The following is a 20063-nucleotide window of genomic DNA, read 5'->3' as shown; positions in this document are numbered from 1 at the left end:
GGATTTACATGGAAGCATCTTCTGGTGCACAGCCGTAGTCAGGTGCCTGCACAGCCAGCAGCACAGCCAGGGAGAGAGCACCAGGGCCCTGAGGGGGTGTGCACCACAACCGACCTCAGAGCAAAGCCTAATCAGTCATACCTAGGCACAAATACAAACCCATGTATTTCAAGACAATTGACTTGACTCTCCAGTCGTTTTGACTGGAAAGAATCAGCTGTCAGAACAAACTTAACTAAGAAGACTGAAGATTAAATACTCGACTGATGTGAAATTAAGAAGCCCTCTCATACTGACAAATACATCATCTGCTCGTAATGAAAACTGCGCAATGGATAAAACTTCTCTGCTGAATGAGCTGCCAGCAAGAAAAATCAAGGAAATGGTTATTTTTCAGCACCAAAGGCATATAAACGATACACCTGACAAATGTTGCCTTTGGCAACACACCTGGATCTCACTTCCCTCAATGCTCAGACCTGACGATTCTTCCATGTTTTAGCAGCATGCCTAATCACAGCAAAACATGACAAACACGGGAGAAGGAAAACATACCTTATTTAAACACACTGAAATAAAAACCCAACCTGCAGATTTAATGTTTAGGCTACAAACTAGGTAATGTGACTTCCTCATGTATTCCAGCTGTATGTATGAGTGCTTAGGGATGTACATGTATAACTAGATTTAAATATCTATGGAAAAAGCCAGAGTGAGATATACACTAAATAATGGATGCAGAATTGCCTCTAAGTTGTCGTAATCATTACCTGGCTTGGACCTCAGCATCAGCATGAACTGGTCTTAAAAACAATCATTTGCTCATGTTAGTGGCTGCCAAATCTCCATCTAATCCGTTCATTAGCAATACATCAGGTTAGCAAGCTGCCATGGCAGGAAAATAATTAGCTTTCCATTGTGGGGTGGCACATTCTCTATTGCATTGACATAACAAATAACTCCATAAACTGCTATAATTTATTTGCTTCTGAGCCTTTTTTTTTCTCAATTAGCCCTTCAGTAGCTTGTATTAAAGACACACAAACTGTAACTACAGAGAATCCTTTGATGAATCTCAGAAGTCTGAGACAGTATGGATAGCAATTACACAAGCAATTTATGCGTGACCTACCTTTAGGTTATTTAAATAAAACTTGATAGAATAGCTGAAAGCAGACCATGCCAAAAGGCATCCTCATTAGGTCATGTCTCCATCATCTGCATGTACTGAGTAACGTGCTATTGTGTCCCAGCACACACCACAATGATTGTGCAATGGTTGTGTGGGAAAAGGATTGCTGCTGTTTCAAAAACCTCTTAATTAGGTCTGTCTTCTTGCCTTAACAAGAAGTTACATGTACTTCCAGGATGGGTTTGGCTGGGCTAAAGTCAAGATAGCCTAACCATTTTTCTATAAAGTGCTTTAAAGAGGCAGTTTAAAACGGAAATTCTAAGATGTAGACAGTAGGGAACAATAACATTACATTTCTGCTCATGTGAAAATGAACTCTTAGGAGCAGGTTCCTACTAGGCTCTATAGCATGCCACCCCAAGCAGTTTCATCGTAGCTAGGTTAAGGTACTTTATTCCTTCTATTAAAGATATTATCTTTGTTTTAATCCTAGGAAGCTGTGTATCAGCACTATCTCCTGCAGTGTGTTCATGGGTTAATTACATGGTGCATTAAAGACCTTATTATGTACAACGCCTTTTGATTTTCTTGCATCTCCCTTGACTTTGTATTGTGAGCACAGGGAAGATTTTCATCAGTACTATCCCCCTCCCAATACCACACTTTATCACGTGATTTTTAATTCATGTGCTACCACTACTAGAGACCTAATCTATTCTCCCAGGGGAATATTCAGCTTTCTTGCCGCTCTTCTCTGTACTTCTGCAACCTCTTTTTGCTCAGCAAACACGGAATATTACACAAATCAGGTGGGAGGAATCATCCTTTATGTAATAGCAAACCTCTAATAAAGCAAGCCTTTCTTAATGAAGTTTGACAGATGTTTACATACAGCATTTCACACTGATATTTAACGAAAACCACTTGGCAGAAATCTTAACAAGAGGCCATCAAAATATCCAAACAATTTTTTTCACTACCTGACATATGGTTTTGTTGAATTTCATTTACCATTGTGCTGTCTTGTATCTTGGCTTCATAAGATATCATTAACGGTCACTACTCCTTTCTCTTCTGTCTTTAACAGGACTCACTAACTACTTATCTCCCTCAAAATTGCCCAGCTTAACCAGTGATTTCCCTTTTGAACTCAGTATGTCCGAGAGTGTTTGAGATCACACAATTGGAAGGGAATAGGAACTATTTTAAAGCATAAGAAGTAATACCTTTACTTTTTTCTGGGAAAATCAATTAACACCACACTCTTGTGGAACTACCTTTGAGAAAGGAGATAACATTGCGAGCAAGTATTTCAAACACAAGAGGCCCAAAAGCAATTGCTTGGATATAGATCTTTATTCAATGCTATTCACCAAATAGTATTTTGAGTCCTGTTACAATGGATTGTTTGTTCTTTTCTTCTTGCCACCGCTCCATCTGATCAATTCCATTGGAAAAGAACAAAAATTAAATCACATATTGGGTGAGCATGCAGTGAAGATATATTTATCTTTTCTGTGGGTGATAAACAATGTGTGATTTGCAACTTGCAAGTACTTCAGAGAAAGGCGGTCAGTAACCCGCATGCAACAGCAACGTGTTGCAATATGAGATTGATGCAGGACAAAAACACTCATCTGGCTTGTTTAGGGGACTGGTTGAGAGAGTCCCTTGGGAGGCAGTCCTGAGGGGAAAAGGAGTCCAGGAAGGCTGGACATTCTTCAAGAGGGAAATCTGAAAAGGTGCAGGAGCAGGCCGTCCCCATGTGCCGAAAAACAAGCCAGCAAGGAAGAAGACAGTCCTGGCTGAACAGAGAGCTTTGGCCAGAACTCAGGGAAAAAAGTTAAGTTTATGACCTTTGGTAGAAGGGGCAGGCAACTTAGGAGGACTACAAGGCACCGGTGAGGCCATACTTCGAATACTGTGTTCAGTTTTGGGCCCCTCACCACAAGACAGACACTGAGGTGCTAGAGCATGTCCAAAGAAGAACGGTGAAGCTGGTGAAGGGTCTAGAGCACCAAGTCTTATGAGAAGCAGCTGAGGGAACTGGGCTTTTTTAGCTTGGAGAAAAGGAGGCTCAGGGGATACCTTATCACTCCCTACAGCTACCTGAAAAGAGGCTGTAGTGAGGTGGTTGTCAGTCTCTTCTCCCAAGTAACAAGCGATAGGATGAGAGGAAACGGCCCCAAGTTGCACCAGTGGAGGTTAGATTGGATACTGGAAAAATTTCTTCACCGAAAGGGTTATCAAGAATTGGAACAGGTTGCCCAGGGAAGTGGCTGAGTCACCATTCCTGGAGGTATTTGAAAGGTGTGGTGCTTAGGGACATGGTTTAGTGGTGGACTTGGCAGAGTGCTAGGTTAACAACTGGACTTGATGGTCTTAAAGATCTTTTCCAACCTAAATGATTTTATGATTCTATGATCTACAAGACCATAAGGTAAATTGGAGTTATGTGTGCAAGTTTTTAATACGTTCCCCATCCAAGGCCCACCAGCACAGAAACATGCAAACAGAGCTGAAGACTCATCAAAAGAATGGAGCATTCAGAAGAAAGTGATGTTTTCCAGTAGGAAGTCACTCCTCTAATGAAAATTTAAGTAGCACCAGTGTAGGCAAAAAAACCCCAAACACCACAAACAAAACAAAACAAAACAAAACAAAAACATTAGAGGGTTTTCCTAACTGAAAACAGCAATCAAAGTTTTTGGCTTCCCATCAGCTTTGGAATGCTAACCGTTACAGTCATAATGCTGGTGAAGGTAAGGAATTACTTTAAGACTGCTATTTTGGTTTTTTCCTTTTTTTTTTTTTTTTAATCACTGCAGTACAGCTGAACATGCTCAAGGAAGCAGAACTGTATGGATAATTACCCCCATGGAAACAATCCAAGGGTTCACGAAGTAAAAGCTGCTTCCAACTTAAAGATCAAGGTTTTAAATTAGGAAAGCACTTGAGTCTCCAGCTGATAAAGATGTTTGACCTGCTGGGAAAAGGTAATCATCAGGGACTTAATTCAGGACTCTCACAGCACACCGGGTAGGGTAGTTCCCCGTTGCAGTAGCTTGAAACAGTAAGACGCTATTTAAAGGAACAAGAAAAGCAAGCACTGCAATTTTACAAAAATTAATAAAAAATATCTGAGGCTTTTAGCCTCTCCCCTAAGAACCCATAACTCGTTTTCCTTCAGAACCCTTTTCCAAACATAGCCAGAGGCAAACAAGTCAGCCCCTGGTCAAACTCATGTCAGGAGAGGAAACAGGTTTTCCTATTCTTCATCAGATCTGTACTTCATTTACAAATACAGTTCAAACAGGACTGGGAAAAAACGTCTGAGATTGCTGTCATGCTGATGTAAGACCTAACACATGTCCCAAAGAATAAGGAGTTACAAGGAATTATGGCAGACCTTGCATTAGCAATCCTGCACTGTGTGGAAAGGCCACTGCAGTTGCAAAGCACAAACCATAGAAGAGCAAAATATTAAAGAAATGAAGTTTAATGAAATCAGCAAATTCCCTGCTTCCATCAGTCAGTAAGTCACATGGATCAATTCACATCTCCCTTAACGCCTAAACCTTAACTTCCTGTGAAAAATATGCAGAGAAAATTACACTGCACTTAGAAGGAAAAGGAGATTTTGAATATACCATTTATCATCAGAGGGATGCCGTGCCAATATACTAACATACCGCAACACTTTAATATAAGCCTCCACCTCCCCTCAAAGCCAAGCAAACTCTTGGATGCCTCATTTAACATAATGAAATAGCAATGAAAAAAACCAAAAGAATATAAAGCAAAACACACAAGGTATACGTCTTTCTTCACTGCTTCTTTTAATCACGCTGTAAAATACCAATCAGCCATGTAGTCTTATTACTATATTGCTGTAGCACCTAGCTAGTAAATAGTTTCTATTTACAAATAGGATTATCTGCAAAGAATACAACTGAGAGCTCATGTGGTCAGTGACAAGTGGCTCAGCTAACATCGCATAATGCATCAACCTATGGTAATACAAGCTAGAGCAAGACAGGGTTTCAGAATCTAAAAGCTCGTAATTTAATCAAAAAGTCCAGTGTTCTACTGATAGGGAATATTATTCCAAGGATATAGCATACAGCAAGATGCACATAAGTATTTCAGACCTTGGAATCATACATGTCCCCCAAATCTTTGCCACAATTTCAGTTAGTGCCACATACAAAATTAAAATAGACATCCAGTAGCAAAATGGGAGAACAAAATTAACCCTGGGAATACTGTCTCCAATGAACAGTATGAAGAACAAGACTGGATGTAAGAAAAATTTCTACTCCCTTAATGTTAGTTTTCTGAACTTCTAACAGCAAAGAACAAATGCTGGGGGCAGCGTGTGGCGGAGTAAGGGGGTACAACGTGAGCTCCAGGATTTTATGTTTGTTTAACACCTTGCCTATCTCTATATATGCATGTAAATAAAATTGCAATACAAACTCAGATGAAGAACTTAAAAAACAAAACAAACAAACAAACAAAAAGCCAGAGCGACTGGTGACTTCATTTTGAGGAGCACAGGTTAGTTGTTTCACTAGAAAACAAGCAAATCCCCAAATGCATCTCTATGTAAAAGAGAAGCTGTCAGGGAAGACAAATCAAGCAGTAGCACACTGTTTACTCCAATATCACGATGGATGTTAGCACGAAGGCATTCTCCTATCTGAACCAGAACCAGCATCCAGGACTAGACAGGATGGCAGATATGTGAAAGAGCCATGGTGAGCCGTGTAAGGTACATCAGACCTCTCTTGCTCTTTTTTTTTTTTTTTTAAATATGCAGAAGTCTCCAGAAAAGTTAGTCTTCTCCCCCCATCCAAGGATTTCCGTGTTTCTTTTTACTATCAGCATAGACAACATTTTTGTCCTTTTGCTCCTGGAGCAAAACACCTTTTCAGAACCCAGGAGCCATGACACACTGAAGTTCTGACTCCATCACCAGGAGCTGGCAGATTGTTTCCCACATTCACCTGGGACCATCATTGCTAAACTACTGTTTGGGGCACATCATCATCGACTTTTGCTTCAACCTACAGTAAAGTGACACCCCCTGCAAGCAGTTGCCATGAAAGTGACTGATACAGCAGAATTTAGCTGTGATACATGCGTTCAGCCTGCAGTATCAGGTAAGAGGAGAAAAACTGCTGAAGAAATGCTTCTCAGGCTCACTGCAGCAGCCTGTAATGAGAAAATATTGCGAAGTGAGTTCTGGAAAGCTTATAGGATACACTGCTTTTATATTTTAATAGGCAGTTCTACATCCTCCTGCTTATTACTATAAATACTAAACATTAGTATAACTTCTGATTGTCCTCATGTGTCTGAGCAAAATGACAGGATGCTATACACTCAGGGACACTTACTGCTGCCTTTTGACAGCAGAACTCCCAACTGAAAGTATTTTGGCTTCTTGGTGAAAAAAAAACCCATATATATACATACAATATGTATATGCAATAAATACATATACACTATATAAATAGAGTTGTCCTGGTAACTGATTTAGGCTCAGGATAGCCAGAATCTTTTGCCATGTCTTCATACAGATCATTCTCATCCTCTGACAGCTTTCTATCATTAGGAAAAAAAATCATATGCCCTGGAAGTCAACATAACTTGTATTCTAAATAAATACTCTTAGAGGAAATAACAACACCTACAACTACTTGGCCAGGCCAACATAAAAAAACAAGTCAACACTGGATCCCGTATGCGTGTGCATGCATGCATGTGCACATGAGTTGGAAATGACAAGGCCTATGTGGTTTTGGCACAAGTTTTTGCTCGGCCCAGTTTGCAGTGGTAATCCATGCACATTTAAACAAGTCCTGTGTTTTTCCAAGTAGAAAAAATGGCACAAGAAGAAAATTCTGTGATTTCTTCACAGGAAGCACACGTAGCTTGTGTAGCCACCAACTTTCCCAAAGTAGAGACAGAAAACGAGAGACGTGAGCAGAGAGATGAAATGGGGTTAAAGGAATTCCTTGAATTAAGACGACACAGACTGAACTTCCTCTCAACTTCATCAACAGCAGAAAACAGCAACAAAAACTACTGCAACTAGTTTACAGACTTCACCTACCAGATTTGGAAGCCACTTTAAATGCCTTGTGCAGCCAAAAAGAAGCAAGGCTGATATGTCCTTGTTTTCAATAAATAGCTGCCAAACTATCTGCTACAGTTTTTCAACCTACCTGCACATTCACTAGGCAGTTTTAATGACATACAGCTGTTCATGCAACTTTAATGGTGTTTTTTCCTCCTGAAACATTAATATTTCCTGGTTAACAGTCCCATATTATAAATCATTTTGTGAAATACAGCCTATTAAAGTGAGAATTTTATGCAGAAGTTTTTGCTAAGCGACTTATGCACACAGAAACATGGAACAAATACTACCCTGCACATACAGGCATCCAAATGCCTGAACTAAACACATCAGAAGGGAACAAATCACATTGGCACATACAGTATGAATAGAACTGGGATTAGTTTGAAACAATTTCTTGTTCATTAGGTTATCCTTTTTAATGTAAATTCTTTTTTTAATAAATGAAATACTGTTTCAATCTTATAAACTAGACTTTAGAATCATTTTATGCTTCCTATGTTTTACATCTAGAAGTGACCACCATGGTCGCCTGGTTTGATCCCTTCCTTAATGTAGACTGAAGAACCACTGTCAGGCTTTAAAACTTCTGGGCCTTCCTTCCTAAATATAAATTAGCTGCCAAAGCATGACTGAAAAGGGTATTTAAAATGAAAATAGAAAGAGGAAGAGAGTACAATCAAAGGCACTGTTTATTTAAATTTCACAGCAACTAAATTCCTGATGTTTGCAATACTCCTGCCTTGACCTCTATCTAGACAGCATTATGATACTTTCTTCGTTGCTGATATTGAGGCACATACAATCGAGGGCATATCATATTTTATTTAAACACACTGCAGAAGGGCATTAAATTTTACAGGTCAGATTCTCCATGGTGCTTGAGCAAAGCTGGGGCTGCAGGGAAGAGCAAACAGCCAGCTCATGCGACAGCTGACAAGGTGCAGTTCCCTTTACCCTTCGCCTTGTTATGCCCAGACAGGTCCCTCAGCCAGACACACCCTTCCCTCCACCTGGCTTTCAGAGGGTCAACAGCTCACAGAGACTACAGTACTGCCTCGATCAGCACCACTTTTAACAGATCTGAGTCCTGCGGTGAGACAAAGTCCCATCGTACAAACAGTTGCAAAAGGGGATGGGCAGCTCTGCCAGCCTTTATCAGGCTTTTGCCCCCCTTGACAGCTCCTTTGCCCAGATGGAGGTCCCCACTTGCCATTCAGAGGCACTCACAAGTCACCTCATGCCTAAACATTATAATTATACATAAAGGTACTAAAGCAAGTTTCAGTGAGTTAACCTCACAGTACAGGTATACAAGACGATGACCATTTACCCTCTCTGGACACATGTTGTTAGACCTGCACCGTACCAGCAGCAACCATTGCAACCACATCATGCATATAATATTTCAACCGTAACTATGAACCCAAATATGAAATGAGGTCCTGACTCATTCCACCTAAGGCACCTGAGATGACTGCATCCAGAGTTAAGTCTCCCTATTGCATAGCCAATGAGAAGAGACAAGACATCTCCTGCGGATGTTAACAGCCCTGAGAACACACATGACCCCCTCGGCATCAGCACTTGTATTTTCGACTGCGCAGCTAGGAGCCTTCACCAACGGGAGCAGCTCAGCTCTCCCTGCTGCAGACAGGGAAACAACACTGACGCACAGATAGATAAATGCTAGGAAGGCACCAGGATCAGCTTCATCTTATCTGGGTCAATCTTTCAGCCATATAATGAAACAAAAATCTCCTGGGGACCTTAGAACAAAATGTTTTTTTGGTCTAGCAACTATGCCTCCCCCTCCAGGCTCCATGTGGACTGCAGGTTTAACCTCATCCTCCTGCAAAGACACCAGCAGGAGCAGGGGCTCCCTTAACTCCATTGACTGCTCCACGGCTCCATGCTTCAGGCAACGCGGCACTCAGCTGTGTATGCCTATTAGGGCTCTAATATTGGAAATAGAAGTGGAACAGACAACCAAGGTAATTTAATCTATCAAGATAATTCACTTTCAGTATTAACCCCCATCCCCTCCCACTGCCCCAAATGCATCAGTGACAAGTGCCCAGCCTCTTCCTGATGGAAATTGTATGCTTATTATTTTTACCCTTCACTCCATACTAACTGTAGAAACGTCTGTATCCGATTCTGAGCTTATTGATATCGCATGAGCAGGGACGGCTTCCACAGAATTAATGACATTGCTAATACTATAAAGCAGGATGGAGATATGAATTGGGCACCTGTTACTTAATGCAACTCTCTGAAGTCAGATTTAACTTTCTGGATGTTTTTTCTTGCTGTTGCTGCTGTTGGTTACTGAAAGTATGAAGCTCCACATGTCAACCCTCTTTTAGCTTAAAGCCATTACCCCTTGTCCTATCACTACAGGCTCTGCTAAAAAGTCTGTCCCCATCTCTCTTACAAGTCCCCCTTCAGTACTGGAAGGCTGCAGTAAGGTCTCCCCAGAGCCTTCTCTTCTCCAAGCTGAAGAACCCTAGCTCTCTCAGCCTGTCCTCATAGAAAGGGTGGTCTAGCCATCTGATTATTTTTGTGGCCCTCCCCTGGACCTGCTCCAACAGGTCCATGTCTTTCCTGTGCTGAGGGCTCCAGAGCTGGATGCAGGACTTTTGTCGAATCAGGTTGGGGAAGTCAACTACACCCCCTCCTTCCCCCAAGGGATAATGCACAGCATCTCACACCTGCCAAGAGACTGAATTCATTCATTTCTAATGATGGCAGGCTCTCACTAGATCTCCTCCATAATTCTGAATCGGGCATTTGCATGTGGTCTTGCCAGTGACAGATGTAGCTGCTTAGCTCTCACTCTGTTGGTTCACTGCCAGCAATCTGCAGGCCAGGCAAGTTGGGAAAGTGTTACAGGTTATGAAGTGCCAGGAAAGGGAGAGAAATCAGAGTGGATTGTGGGCATTTTTAACACACTAATGTTAGTAAATGCAGAGAACCCAAACTTCACCTCCCACCCCTTCTTGCTCTACCAAGGACAGGATGCAGGTCATGAGAGCAATCATCTCACTTGTATGCTTTCCACAGCTCCACCTTTCCCTTTCAGGTTATGCGGCTGAGCTCCCTGTACATCACCCAAGCTCTTTTGGGTCACTAACACAATGTCAGTGATGTCACCGCTTCAATGATCAACCCCGAAGCACAATGCGATGATTGTTTCCCCAACTCACATTCACAGTGCATTTGTTCCAGTGGGCTTGAACATGAGGGGATGAGGCAGGCTAGGTTTTCCTGCTCAGTAGGTTTTTGCTCCAATCTAATTAAAAATATTCAACAATTCAGTGAAGTTCCTTGCAAGCTGCATGTGTCCCATGCTTTAAAATAAGCTCTAAAAACAAACAGCCTGGTATTTTATTTAAATGCACTCCCCAGATGGAGAGGATTCCTCAGAAATGTCTTTGTGATACTATACCGAAGCTGCTGAACCAGAAAAGTTGAGCTCCTCTGAACTATCTTGGTTTTGTTGTTATTGTTAATGGCTTTTTTTCTCATCTAAAAGCTAACAAGGAAAGTCATTCTTGGTTCTCTGACGTGCAGAGAAGTGACAGTACAGCTCACTGGAAACAGGCAGCTCTGGACACCTTGGTCTGAAACTGGGTCAGGGATGTCAGCTTATGGTTATGCTCAAGGAATATGCAAGTAATATTGGGGATTCAGATGCTGAGGACAAGACCATCTTTTTCTTGCAGGCAGAACTCAGGTAATTCAGCTTTAGTGCTCTGAGAGAAGGCAGCCTCCTCACAACCAAGGCACGTTCTATGCACGATTTTTTAAAAAGGCCCCATTTCTGGGAAACTATGCTAACAGCCAAGCCAACCCCCACAGTGCCATACTAACTTAATCCGAAGGCAAGCCACCACTGGGAGATGGCCACTGCAGGGCATTATGTTGGTGGTAGTGGGAGAACGTGCACTGATGGAAAGTCAACCTAGCTCCAAACAGCCTTAACACTGCTGGAGAAATTCAGTGGGAAAGACTACATAGACTTAACACGTTATGCTTTTAACTCCATCCCTGATACTGAAAACAGACCTTTTGCCTGCCAAGAGTCACTCCAACCTGGAGAACTGCAGCAGAGTGTGGTGCACACAAAAAGCCTGTGAGCACGTGAGGAAGGCTCTTATCATAGAAACACAGAATCATTAAGGTTCGAAAAGACCTCTAAGATCATCAAGTCCAACAGTCAACCCAACACCATCATGCCTACTAAACCATGTCCCCAAGTGCCACATCTACACGTTTCTGAACACCTCCAGTGATGGTGACTCTACCACTTCCCTGGGCAGCCTCTTCCAATGTTTGACCACTCTTTCTGCCATCAAACAAGTGAGAAAGGATCCTCTGGACCGGCTAGCTATCACACCACCAAGCTAGTTTGGCTAGCTCCAAACTCAGTTCCTTTCTCGGGAACTGTCCCTAAATGCCTCAAAAAACGCCTTTCCTCATCTCCAAAAGCAGAGTGCCCTTAAGCTGTACAGCTGAGAACAAATGCCTTCAGGGTTGTAACAACCAATTAAGGGATGTGAAGCAATTACTTTTATACCCATGCAAATGAAACTCCTCCAATGCAATTAACTGTCCCTTATCATCTACTGTTGAATTTGTGGAAAGCATATGCTGTACACTCTCTCCTCCCCTAGCTTTTCCACAATTTTAATCAGTTTGTTTTAGCTAATGTAATGGAACCCACCTATTCTAGAGAAGTAATATATGGCTGCAAATTATCCGAATATTTTTAAATGTCTTTTTTCATTTTAAATATAATTTCGTTTGAGATTTTGCAGCTTTCATTTCTATTAATAAATTATCATTTCTTCTTTATAAGTGATGAGCTAGTGTGTCATGTAATTTTTTCCTCTAAATAGACCAAGACTTTGATCTAATGCAAGCCCTTGCTGGGAGTAGAGAGACTTTCTGTCTAATTTAGTTACGAAAAATATTCAATTAAACTTGGGAGTTTAATTCATGTAGTTATGAAAATTAAATGAGCTCAATAAGGTACATTTGATTTGCCTCAGGGAAAAAAAAAAGAGAAGAATCTCTGAAAGGGGAACAAATAAGAAGAGAGAACAAAAGTAAAACTTTACTGCTCATGTTGAGAGGTGGATAACATGAAGAGCCTGAGTTCTGTTTTGTGTGCCTATATAAAACATATCCACAATGAGTTCATGCAAAATTTATATTCAGAAGCAACATGAATATCTGGTATTAACGCTCTAATTATCTCCTGGGTAACAAAAAAAATCCCTGTAGGTCATAACTGAGTCCATCCCAGTCAAGGAAGGATCTGGCCCCTCACACTGGGAAGACACAACCCACAGAAAACTCCTCTCAATCTCCATTTGGGGGAAAAAGGAAAATATTGGAATTATTTTTCAAAATCAGAACAAAGGAATATGGATTTCTCTGACAGAAGCCCTCTTCTAGTTTTGCAGCCTTCACTTACCATTTTTGCAGATAGGACAGCACTGATCGGGCTCATACACCGGATCCACGCACTCAGTCTGGGGACAAGCTGAGACGGTGCAGAGCACTTCACCGTTGGCTTCACAGCGGCACTTCTCACACGGAGACACCTGAAACACAAATCCAGCCACCGTTTAACTCTTGTGCTTAATACCCTCCTGAAGTGTGCAGTGCCTACCTTCCCATCTGCTTTGTTCTTCACCTTTTTTTTCTCCCCACTTTAAAACAAATGCTTTTTGTCATCTGAATAGTGCAGAGAGCGGGACTCTGCAAAACCACAGGATAAAAAAACACAGGTTCTGCTCTGAACCTGTGCACCAAATGGGAAAGTCAAAGGGATCTCGGGAACAAGAACACTTTACACTTTTACCACAAATAAAGCAAAAACTTCCCTACCATGTTTCTAATGAACTTCCAGCAAATTAAGTTCATAATTTAGATGAAACCTGGTTTAAGCCTATTAGAGATTTAAAGGTAATTTAGCAAAAATCACTGTATTTAAAGAAGAAAAATTTTGCTAGGTGGAATATGAAACTTCTTTTAATGGAAATCCTTCCTGCAATTTTTCCAGTTTTTAAAGCTTTTTGGTAGCAGGAAGTTGCATTTTATTGAAAATTATAATTTTCAAATAGAAGTCAGGAAAAAAATGTGCTTTGAATTCAGGTATTTCCCATAGGTTAATTGTATTTGGATGATTCTTCCAATACTTGTAACTTTCTGAAAAGAAACTGCAATTCAAAGAAAGGGGTAAAACAAAATACAGGTCATCCTTTTTACCTACTGAAATGTTACTGGTTTTAAATAACTCTACAGAATGAGACAATTACTTAAATGACCTACTTCAATGAAATTAATTCCAAACAAAACAGCATCAAGGCTCTACTTAGGAAAAAATGAACTTTCAAATGTCTGCATTTGCCACATGTACAATTCCAGCTGTCCTTTTCAGTGTCCCTGAGCATGCGCTGCACATCCTTATACCACACAAGGAGCGGGAGGTAGAGGGAAGCCGGGGTGCTAAAGAGCAATAGATGACATACTGTAACTCTCATTGCCGTATTCCAAAAACCACACTGGCATCCATGCTCAGAGCGCAGGATGAAAATGCAGCTGAATGTTATTATTACTGATCCTCTAAATCTATAATCTGTGCAGATTCTTGGTTTACTTACAGATGAGGTGGGTTTTTTATGGACCCTTTTTAATTCCAGATTCTAGCTGATGCAAACAACTGCTCATTGCATTTCTCCAATAAAATCAGAGTAACCTCAAATCCAAAAGGAAAAAAAAGTTACTCTCTGTGAAGAATCATCCAGATGTCTAACTTGCAGATCATCTGTTTCTTCTCCCTCTTTCTTAGGCAGCCCATCACACTTTTTCATCAAATCCATTCTCTGCTCGCTTGCCTCTTTCACATCCTTCTCACTTCCAAAGTTCAAACATGCTGATGCTTGCACAGCATCATCTCCAACTAAATGCTCATCCATGCTTTGCCACTTCTCTTCCCACCTGCCAGGGCTGCTATTTGCTTATGCACTCACATATCTTCCATGCTGTCCCCTCTGCTTAAAAAGCCTAAACAGAATCTCTTGCTGTGGTGCTTTCTGCTTTTATTACTATTATTTATTTCAGGCTTCCTTTGCTAGCTGCTGACTTCCAGTTTTCTCTTTGCTTTACACTCTACCAACGATAACATCACACCATACATTTATGCTACAAGGAGGCTGACAGCCCAGTACCACAGATTTTTATTGCAGGCTTTGGGAGAAGAACTTTGTCCTGTAATCATTTATAAACTGCCACATTCACTTGAAGAGCTGGAGTGTCAGCGGATGAGGAGGTTTCTGATGCAGTCTTCAGTGTCAAGAGCCTCAGGTATCCCAGGTAATCACTTGAACTGCATGTGAAATTTTGAGCATCAGCAAACCTGAGCTCCTAACTATCTGCAAGTCAATAGTAAGAGTCCTTCTCTCTGGAGTTATATCCAGAAACAATACTTACTAAATTATGAAAACATGATTTTTAAGGAGGACTTTTTTTTTTAATTATTTTTAAGGAATCCTGCTTGATCAAAGCTACCATAACTCAATTCCAAGGATCAGGCTCAACAAGGCAAATTTAAAGCTTTCAATCAGTTTTACCATTTTTTGCCATCACCTGAAAAAGACGCAAATTTGCCAGTCATCACAGCTCAAGATCAGTAACTACAACAACAGATATTCCCACTCACAGGACACTGCTTAGAAGCCACGCCATTCAGTATTAGAAGTGATGTAAAAACTAGAATATGTGATGGTAATCAGGAAACATGACAGCACACAGATGTTATTCCCAAAATCTCTCATCTGTGAAATTTAAACATATTCTAAGTAGGTTGTTTATTAGAATTCCAAATTTGACAGAAGCCTAAAATTCTTAGCACAAGAAGCCATTTAATGAAGCACTGAAAGCACTATTGAATGAGAAACAAAATTGTTCTAGTCTTTATCTAATAATGATGATTCAGAATAATGCACTTCTGTCCTATACAGCACATACACTTGAAGACTACATCTTTTCATGAATGGAGTACATTGTTAAGGCACTACTGCAGTCATGAATACCCTTCCTGTGTAATAGATCATGGGATTTCAGGGGAATATATATAGTACACCTTTAATAAGTACTGTCACCTGTATAACCCACCAATATAAGTAACGGTAGCAGAGTTAGGGAAGGTCTCCATACGGTTGTTTCTACAAAGCTCTTTTCAGGCATGTAAGTCAACCACAGTGGCTGCTAGAATGGTATTAATGTCAACCTTTATCTGTCCATCTTTGGACTAAACAGTAGTGCATTGCTTTTTATATATCATCAGGTTATAGCAGCAACCATAGAAAAACCTCACTTCTTTCCGCATCCTAATGGCAGTTTAATACTTGGAGACATAATCATCACTAGAGAGAGAGACAATAGGACAGTGTGTATATGTAACAACAGCTATATAAATCAGAATGAAAAGACACATTTGGTCCTTCATTTCCTCTCTTCTACCCTCATAACGTAAGCACATTCCCTGCAGCGCAGTTCCTAGCGGCAGCCAATGCAACAAGCATCCCACTTGCTCATCTGGGAAACGACCAGCCCAGCAGCACATCTGACATAACCAGGCTGGACTGGAAACAATACCACCCATCAATCTCTGTGAAGACTGATGATACCACTCCTCTGTGGTCTACAGACAAAGCTATTAACTCTAGAGCAGCAGTAGTTCTGCCTATGCAAAGACCTGTGGGAAGACAACAAGAGGCCCAGAAGTCTTAAATATTCATCAGGCAGCTGTAAAACCTGTAGAAACCCGAGGACAGATGGCAAAAAAACCCCTTCTTTAGAATTGTTTAAAGGGAAGTTTATGAGCAGATGAATAAACGGAGTTGCAGATATTGTAAAAAAGCAAACACACCATTGTGTAAACAGGTGGATTTCCCACCAGTGGGGCATGAAGAAAACTGTAGCTTAGTAAGGGTAGTACGTTTACCCAGCAACTTAGTGTAAGTTGTCATAATTAAGAAGTGACAAATCATTTGCACTCATTGAAGTTCTGGTTCCAAAGTAATTTGAGCTTTCTCCTTCCCCTTTCCACATGCCAAACTTTAATTAAAAAACAAAACAAAACAAAAACAAACCAGCAAAAAATCTGATTTAAAAAAACCCAACAAACTACATTTGGTTCCTTGAGCCTTGAAAATATCTAAGTTAGAAAAAAAAAATTTCAAGCAAAATCCCAAACTTATTTGCTATTGTGCTGGAATTTTTATTAGTATTTCCTTGCCACTTACACAACTCAGGAGAACATGAATGGGGTTAGGCTGACAAGAATAAACATACCAGCCTTGTTTTTACTTCTCTGTGCATTCAAAATACCACAGATGTTTCAAAATCCATTTGGGTTTGCTGACTTCTTGATTTCCAAGTAACTTATTCACAAATAAATACAATTTTTGGTAGCAGAGAAATTCTAAAAAAGACACACGAAGCAACAACTTTAAAAAATGTAGGTCTTTCCCCAACATTACACTTCAGAAGATAATTTATGGTCCTTGTAAGGCTATGATCTTGTAAGTCAGCCTGCGTTTTCAAATCTTATTGTAAGATTGAAAAACATCTAGTGGAGCACATGCTCAGCAATCTCCAGCTCCAGTACAGAATTTTATCCTCATTGTATTTCGCCAACTGAGGCTTTTGCTCCCAGTTCCACTGGTATGGATGCTGTGATCCCTCTGTCATTCTGCCTCATGACACCCACAGGGGAGTAGAGTGGTGCTGACAGAAACAGCTTTATGAGACCTCATCCTTCCCCCACACTTGTGTCGTGTTTTGTGTCGACATCCATGTCCCTTTTGAAAATAGAAAAATGCATGCATACACACACATAAACAAAGCCTGCAGGAAGGACTGGAATCAAAGAAGAAATGCATCAAATCTCCCATTCCTTGGCACACTCAGCTTCTGAGTTAGCACTGGCTCCGGTCAGGGCAATTTTTTGCCATGCCAAGTCATATACAACTTTTATATAAGCAAACTCCCAAACTTGCATGCATATTGACACATCTATACATAGAAGTTTTCGCAGATAACATCACTTAAAAGTTAGGAGGTCACCTTTTTCTTCTTTCAGGGATGTCTGGTACTCTTTGCTACAAATAGTAGGTGCAGGCATAGAGAAAAATCTCATCGCTATCCATTTATAGCTCCTTCCCTGACTTTAATCAAGAGACAGCATATTAGTAACCTCTCTAAGATCATCAACTTTAAACTTGTAAAATGACCTTTGAAACCACATGCAATTACCTGCATTTGCAATTGCTTTCACTGAGCAGCAGCAACCTGACTACGTCCGTACCTTACCTCGCTAGACATCTCCACTGATTGCAGTGGCACGGGCAAACAGTGGCATTTACAGTTTTGTGCTCACAATATTAGAACCAATGTTGCAGCTCAGCTAAAAAACAAGGTCCTCACACATCAAAATAAACAGGCTGCAGTTCCACTGCCTAACTGTGTCTGTAACTTTCGTTGTGCATCCCGAGCAGGCGTCCCTTCTCACTTGTGCTTCCAAAGCTGGCTAACACAAAGCGGTAAGGGAAATGATGTTTCATTACAGGAAGGTATCAACGCAGGAGCCGAAGGCTGAATAGGGTTAAAAAGAAATCTGAAAGCCAAAGTCTTTTCAGAACATTTCTGTAAATGTCACCGTTCAGCACTGCCTTTCTACCAAGGCTGCCAGCCATGTTCAAATGTAACAGGGAGCCCTAAGGTTTTATTCTCTCACTACACGTTTAACTATTGTGTTTAGGCTTGCTTTACAGCCACGAATACGACACCGCTATATAAAAAGACAAAGAAATGCAAGTCCTCAGAAGAGTGAATGAAGAGTGGGAAGAAGCCTTTAAACTTTGACCTACAGAGAACATGTGCAGAAGCATCACTGATTTGGCCACCCCTCAGAATTAACTTCACTGGAAAAGGAAGGCTCTCACAATCCATCTCCAAAAAGATCACACCAACTAGCTGCTGCTAGAAGTATTCTCCTCCTCAAAGTAGAAAAATGCCACCCCAAAGCTGAATGCAGTCCTTGAGGGTGACATGGAAAAAGGGAGGATGATACAATGCCTTCTGCCGTGCTTTGAAATCCACCAGTGCTCTACACATTACTGCCTAAAGAGAGCAAGGGGAAACACTGTGATTTATTTTGGAGAGAGTAATCCTGCCCCTTTATTTATTTATTTTGCAGTAAATTGAAGAACATGGAAAGACATTATGAATGAAAGTTCAGTTTCCAAGAACATGCAAATACCACAGAGAGCAGAGGTGGTGACTTATTTACAGCCTTCACAAATGCATTTTCTTTTTCTCCATCCTGAGAGGGGCTCAAGCTTCCAGAGCCCCGAACTCGACTTTGTGCTCCCCTCAGCATATTCAGCTCAGAAATCTCTGGTGTGTTCAGAAATGGGTTTTGGACCAGCACTGTACCTAACAGTCATTTGCAAGCAAATTCTTAGAGCCTGCTCACAGATCTCAGCCACAATAAAATACTAAAGGGGAAAAGGCAAGGTAAGCAACCAGGAAATTGGCCCCAACTCCAAAACTTTTCAGTGCGCTGTAGTAAGTTTTATTTTCAATGATAATGACAATAATGCTAAAAAGGCCCTAGTCTAAAAGGATTTCCCCAAACATAAATATTTTCCAATCCTTTGTTTAGGTATCACTGTAATCCAGATTGCGAACCATGCTCTCATTAAAAAGAAGGCCCATAGTGATTCTCAGAAAGCAGCTGTTAGGCAACCTTGGCAGCACAACTGAAATGGTTAAAAAGGAAAAGAGAAATTACTGTTATGAAAAAAGTATCATCACAGGCTGATTGCCTGGAATAGAAGACAGCCCACAAAACCCTGTTCGATCCCTGCAAGGTAGAAGTTTCACTGTTAACAGTTAAACAAGGAAACAAATGTATTGCTGAAAATTTTCATCAAATCCACATCACCACCGAGCAGCACCCTTTCAAGTAGCATTTTTTACTGTAAATACCAAAGGAATGAGTAAAGATCAGCCCCCTCATTTAAAAATGTTACAGTATCATAGAGCAAGAAAGGTCATGTTTAAGGGATATATTTTACAGCACTGCAGAAGTCGTGTTAACATAGAAATGAAAAGGGGAGGGGGAGACCCTGGACACCCTCTGAGAAAGCACTCGAAGAACATGATGCCACTTTATACGAGAGCAGGACCCACAAAATTACTTTTGGCTTCAGCTCTTACCATGAACTCCTCTAGGGTCTGGTAGGTTTTCCCTCGAAACTCGCAGTAGTTCTTCCTCTCCTTGCACTGCGGGCAGCACTGTGTGGTGTCCACATGGACGCACCGAGGGTGGAGCCTGGGGCACTCGGGCTGTATGCACAGCGGGCCCTCCTCGGTGCAGAGGCAGGGGCAGGCGGAGGGGCCCGGCGCAAACTTCTCTCCGATGGCATAGACGAAGCCACTCTCGTCCACGCAGCCCTTCCCACGGTAGTCGGGGTAGGCATACTCCTCCGGAGGCTCAGGCGTGACACTCGCAACAGCTTCTGGGAGAGACGCATCTTCAGCCACCTGAGGTTCCTGGGGAGCGGCGTCCATTTGCTCTTGCGCTTGAATGCTCCCAGATTTACTGCTCGTCCCTTGGCTGTTCCAAGCCTGCTTCTGCTTAGCCCAAGACTCCTTGTTCGAGTAGTTCCTGTTTCCTTTGCTCTTCCAGTCCCTGCT

The 20063-nt window shown here is 41.3% G+C and overlaps 1 protein-coding gene across 1 annotated transcript in view; it reads right to left on the bottom strand.

Annotated features, from left to right (window-relative positions):
• VWC2 (von Willebrand factor C domain containing 2) overlaps positions 1 to 20063 on the bottom strand; it is a 59818-nt gene that overhangs the window by 39472 nt on the left and 283 nt on the right. Inside the window, exons 2-3 of the mRNA XM_010290714.1 lie at positions 19584 to 20058; positions 12766 to 12895 (exon numbers count right to left, since the gene is read on the bottom strand). Coding sequence (XP_010289016.1) covers positions 12766 to 12895; positions 19584 to 20058 — 605 coding nt within the window. The remainder of the gene's footprint in view (positions 1 to 12765; positions 12896 to 19583; positions 20059 to 20063) is intronic.

Source organism: Phaethon lepturus, unplaced genomic scaffold (genome assembly GCF_000687285.1).
Source record: "Phaethon lepturus isolate BGI_N335 unplaced genomic scaffold, ASM68728v1 scaffold5617, whole genome shotgun sequence".
NCBI lineage: Eukaryota > Metazoa > Chordata > Aves > Phaethontiformes > Phaethontidae > Phaethon > Phaethon lepturus.
Note: the sequence above shows the minus strand (reverse complement) of the source record. Positions and strands in the feature narration are given on the sequence as shown.